Genomic DNA, 5,471 nt, shown 5'->3' on the forward strand with positions numbered 1-5,471 from the left:
CATGATATCGTTTTCCAATGAGCTGTCAGATTAACAAATTTAATATTTTGGTTATACGATAAATAAAACCTTTACCAATTTCAATGTTTTAAGACACAGCTCATTAGATTGGTATTCTAAAGGGATAGCGATAAAAATAATTTAAAAAAACAACATGCAGTTCGGTTATGTTGCTTTTTACTATCAATTTTGGATGTATGTGTACAAGTATGAATTCGAGGAAAATAAAGGAATATGTAATGTTTTATATTATATATTCTACATCGCAGTACTCGTTATGAACAAACATTACTTATGTTATTTTCGATATAGTACTTCTAATCATCATATTTTGTTCGATCGCTCATCATCCGCGTAAAATATTATGAGAACATGTTTTATCAATCATTAACATGTCACAAAACAAAAACATTCTCTATAGAAATCCAATCGATTTAAATAAAACATACTAGCTAAGAAACACCATTCGTTCTTGCAAAAGATTACCAAATATTGCATAACATCTAACTGTACAGACACGTAACATAAAGACGTACCAAAGAAACTTCGTCGATATCCACATGATATTTATTACAAGGTCTCGCTTACAGAGGCTTAGAAACGAACAATATTCTCACTGCGTATCGTAAATCGGTGAAAAAGTCGCAATAAAAACCTAAAATCCACATACTGAAAGTCTAAAAATATATTATAATAGATTTCAAATGTCTATACATAGATGAGTGTTCACTACGCGCTTATAACGAGCGTCGAGCGTCCATTACAATATTAAATACGTTGAAGAGAGGGCGCGCCGGCCCCGCGACTAGATCTGCGCCGACGCCGTGCTTCGCCCCCGCTACGGCCTAGAGCGACCTGATCCGCACTCGCTACTGCGCTTAAGATTTCGTAACGAAAGTAAAATTACATGTAATATATATATATATATATATATACTATGTATATAGGGTGGGGCGCTCAGACGAACACTTTGGCGAGACCGTCAGCGCCGGCGCTCGCGATGTAGGGCCGCAGCGGGTGGAACGCCACGTCCAAGATGCTCTCGTCGAACTTCTTGCGATGCGCAGTGATCTCCTGCACACACGTCTTGGTGTCAAGGTTCCAGAGGCGCACGGAGCAGTCGTGCGAGCCCGATAGCAGGAACAGCCCGTTAGGGTCCAACGCCAGTCCCGTTACAGCGTCCAGGTGCGCCACCATAGCATGTGCGCATCGGCCGGACACCGCGTCCCAAAAGCGGATGTGGCGGTCCTCGTGTGCCGTCACCAGGAGCGGGAGCGTCGGGTGCGACCGCACACGGTTGGCCGGACTGTCGCACGACACGCGAAGCACAGGCTGGAAAGGAACGAGCGCGCAGTTAGAACGTCCTGTTTAACATTTAGAATGTGGAGCGATTCGAAGTACGGAAAGCGGCCAGACCTGCGTGGTCTCAAGGTCGTAGAGCAGCAGGGAGCCGTCGCGGTACACGACGGCGGCGCGCGCGCCCGCATCGGCGAAGTCAGCGGCGGCAGGCGCAGGCGCGGTGGGCGCGTCGTCAACGCGCAGCGTGGCCAATAGTGGGCGCGCAGCTCGCGGTGCCCAGAGGCGCGCCGTGCCGTCGGCCGACGCTGACAGCAGCCGGCCGTGGGCGCTGGCCAGCGACCACACAGCGTCCGTGTGCCACACCAACACCGGACCCTGCACGGCGGGGTCGTACGGATCGTAGGGGTCGGCCGTGGGTGGCGGCAAATTCCACACGCGGATGGTGCCGTCCAGCCCGCCCGAAAAACACTCCTCGGAACGCGGCGCGCCCATCGCCAAACACAGTACGGGCGCCGTGTGCCCGCGGAACGTGTACAGCGGCTCCACGTCCAGTCCGGCCGACTTCTTCGCGGGTACAGTGCGTTGGAGATTCCAAAGCTTTAATGTATGGTCTTCCGACGCGGTCACTAGCGCCGCCTCCGTCGGGTGAAATGCTAGCGCTCGAACCTAAAAAACAAAATATCGTACAGGCACACTAGAAGCGATTTGAAAATAAAAATAGGCCAATTACTCTATGGGTCGTATTCCAGAACTCTACTCAATGCTCAAGTCAGGACTTGAGCAGACTTGAGTATGATTTCAAGCACTGGAAATACGACTCTAATGGCAAGGACTTGAGTATGATTTTCAGTGCTCACTGCAATACTTAAGTCCTGACTTGAGTATTGAGTAGAGTTCTGGTATACAGCCCTATAAGTGGTATTAGCGACAAAAAATAATTGATAACGAACCCCGTCGAAGTGCGAGCGCAACGTGTACTTGGCATTCCAGGTCTTGCGGAAGGACTCCTTGTTGGCGCTATTGACGTCGTAGGCTTCGGGCTCATTGCTAACGGTGAGCTGCGCCAGCTCGCCGAGCGCCAGCGGTTCCTCATCAGCTTCCCCCGCTCCACCTGTCGCGCCGCCGCCTCCGCCTGGGAATTTCACTGCAACATACATATATACAGCTCACCTTTCAATGCAATGTTAGTTGCACAAAAACAATCATGCCACAAAACAATAGAATACATTCAGGGATTTCGTTGTATTAAATTACCTTATTACATAATATGCTAAAAACTACAAAAATCTATAGAAATGAAACTATCTTTTTGGATCTAAATCGCGTATATTTGTTTTTTTTTTTCAAACAAACTAAGTTTGAGTGACTGACTGAGTCAGCTGTGACCATGGGTCCTGTAAAGGGTGGTTTGCTTGACAAAACAAAATACGCGATTTAAATCCGACAAAATAGTTTCATCTCCAATGTGTAAAAATCACAAATCTAAGAACACGACACAAAAATCAATCCATTAAAAAATCATATTAAAACATTATACGGGGTGTCCCTAAGTCAACAATAAGCCGGGACCGATTTACAACAACCTCAGTTTGTTTTGGTTTCAACAACGTCGTGTACAACATTTTTAGGTACTACGATTACAAATTTACAATGATAACCTAAATAGCCTAGCTAATGACCACAATGCCGAAGTAAGCCCATATTGCTAAAGTTTCAGAACAAACAATAAATGTGGTAAATGTTTTGCTTTTAATAGTTAACAGATATTATTCATAATTTGAATTAGATTTGAACCCCCTAGATTTCGTTTACTGCCCAACTAGCACACAAGCTCTAATAACAAGCCGTGCAATAGCCAGTTAGAAGTTCTTAATAACGGCATAGGCTGCATTAATAAGTTCTACAATAGACGTATAAGTGGTTACAGCGCCGCTATACCCCCAAAATGGGCACCGATTTATACACTATGGGCCCTACAATGGTCGTAAATGTGTGTTAGTACGAAGATACAAAGGAGAGAGAAAGAAGATGCGCGCGGCTAATGTGCGAGGGAAAATGTTCTAAGTAAAACAATGGTACTATGCAAGTGGTTAATGTGCGCCTAGGTAATACAAATGTGCTATGAGAACGGTCAATGTGCGCCTAAGTAATACAAGGAGCTATGCGAGCGGTAATGTGCGCCTAAGCATATAAATAAGTTCTTGTAGCGCGACTATAGCGCTAGCATCGTATTTAGACGCGACTGCATCTCTGAATTAGAGTTTACGACGCTATACTAGATATACAGCACCTATATTTTGGGTAAATAAACAAAACACATTTTATTGCTCATAAAGACCTTGACCTTGCTAAGTGGAAAGTGAGGGAGGATACGATTGCAAATAAAAAATGTTTGATAAAAAAAGTTTTCCGTTTAATACATGCAAAATAAAAGTGCGAGTGCCAGTTTATTGTAAATGTGTACATATATCTTAGCTAAAATTTTTAGGCACCTCCTACATTTGCAGTTTTTTATGTAAAAAGTAAATTTAACTAGAGTGTGTAAAGTTGTTGTAATTGAATTAAGTTTAAATAAGATATTTTAGATTTGCTGGAAGTTTCTTTAGCGTCATGGGTGAGAAAGAGTGAAGTGAATTCGGTTTTTATATATGAAATTTTAAGATATTAAAAATATATATAAATAACCTAAAAAATTGGTTTTATTAAAAACTGTAATGGCGTCTCTGTTACAACAACCTTTAGAGTTTTCTAAGACCGTTCTACCGATATAGCCGCTAGTATTCACCGTTGTAGACCTTTCGGTTTTACAATTGTGGTATTGACGCGCTATTGTACGTTTTTAGAAGTAAAGTTGCAGTAGAATTCTCAAATATGGCGGCCTAAACGATACTGTAGTTTTTTTTTTAGTTTAGTTCCAAAGGCTGTAGTAAAATCTATTTAACAGCTCCAGGCATTAGAAGCATACTATATACCATCTAAAGCATTTTAAACGAAGCTAATAACTCAATTCAAACACTTCTAACTTCAAAACCCTCTACAAGACCTCAAGGTGTTATAAAAGCTTTAGAAAACATACGATATACCACCTAAAGCGTTTTACAGGAAGCTAATAACTCCATTTAAACACTTCTAACTTCAAAAGCCCTCTACAAGACCTCACGGTGTTATAAAAGGTTTTATAACTTTATAACTCTGCTTTACATAAAAGCCCATACAACAGCTCTCTGACTAGTCTTTGTATCTCTCTTGGAATTACATTCACCGTTGTACGGCGATTGTATGACTTGTGCCTGTATAATTACTTTTGAATACACTACTGGAGAACTATAGTACATCCCTTAAACATCTAATATACAACTTTTAGGTTATACAGAGGTAATATAAGCAGCTTGTTGGGTGGGCGTTACCTGAAAGAAAGTATAAGCAAAACCAAGATCAAACATTGGCAGACTACAAATTAAACACATTTATTTTTTGTTCTGAAACTTGAGCAATTTAGGCTTTTTTGGCATTGTATTCAATAGTTGGGCTCACAGAAATATAAATAAATAAATATTTATTTAGATTTCTGTGGTTGGATAATCGTTACAAAAATTCTTAAAATTTGCAAATTTGTAATCGAAGTACCTAAAAATGCTGTACAGGACGCATTATAAACTGGACAACATCCTGGTCTCGGCTTAATATTGAGTTTTAGAATAACTGTATAAATATTAGTAGGGCAAGATATGGTAACATTATTATTTAACTTAACTGTGAGATATTATTTGCATAGTACACATAAACTTTGTCTATGCAATTCATCTAATTATAATTATAGCAAAATAAATTGTGCATTATTCAGTAAAAGAACAATGGCAAACTCCCATATACATTCTTGTTGACATAATTTGTATGCATCAACAGATGCATACAAATTATGTGAAAACATGGAGTTTAGATGCATACAAATTATGAAAAATATGTGAAAACATGGAGTTGAAAATCCTGAACAAATTTTGTTTTCGGTTTACCATTCTGAAAAGTTTGGTATAAAGATATTCCAGTTTGAAGTTTTGAAGGTTGCGTTACGTAATTGAATAAAATATATTCGGTGTATTATATTATTATATCAAAATAAACTACAGAAGCCTTAAACAGGTTAATAGAAGCCTTAAACAGGTTAATAGAAG

The 5,471-nt window shown here is 40.6% G+C and overlaps 1 protein-coding gene across 2 annotated transcripts in view; it reads right to left on the reverse strand.

Moving 5' to 3' along the window:
* Positions 1 to 268: 268 nt before the first annotated feature.
* Positions 269 to 5,471, reverse strand: part of LOC113226999 (striatin-3) — a 19,390-nt gene continuing 14,187 nt past the window's right edge. Inside the window, exons 6-8 of one of the 2 annotated variants that reach the window (XM_026459852.1) lie at positions 2,250 to 2,431; positions 1,417 to 1,965; positions 269 to 1,332 (exon numbers count right to left, since the gene is read on the reverse strand). In XM_026459852.1, the coding sequence (XP_026315637.1) occupies positions 958 to 1,332; positions 1,417 to 1,965; positions 2,250 to 2,431 (1,106 nt within the window). In that variant the 3' untranslated portion in view covers positions 269 to 957. Of the gene's footprint in view, positions 1,333 to 1,416; positions 1,966 to 2,249; positions 2,444 to 5,471 lie in introns of both variants that reach the window. The other variant, XM_026459851.1, reaches the window with a different exon arrangement.

Source organism: Hyposmocoma kahamanoa, unplaced genomic scaffold, assembly GCF_003589595.1.
Source record: "Hyposmocoma kahamanoa isolate Upper Pololo Valley unplaced genomic scaffold, ASM358959v1 202, whole genome shotgun sequence".
Lineage (NCBI taxonomy): Eukaryota > Metazoa > Arthropoda > Insecta > Lepidoptera > Cosmopterigidae > Hyposmocoma > Hyposmocoma kahamanoa.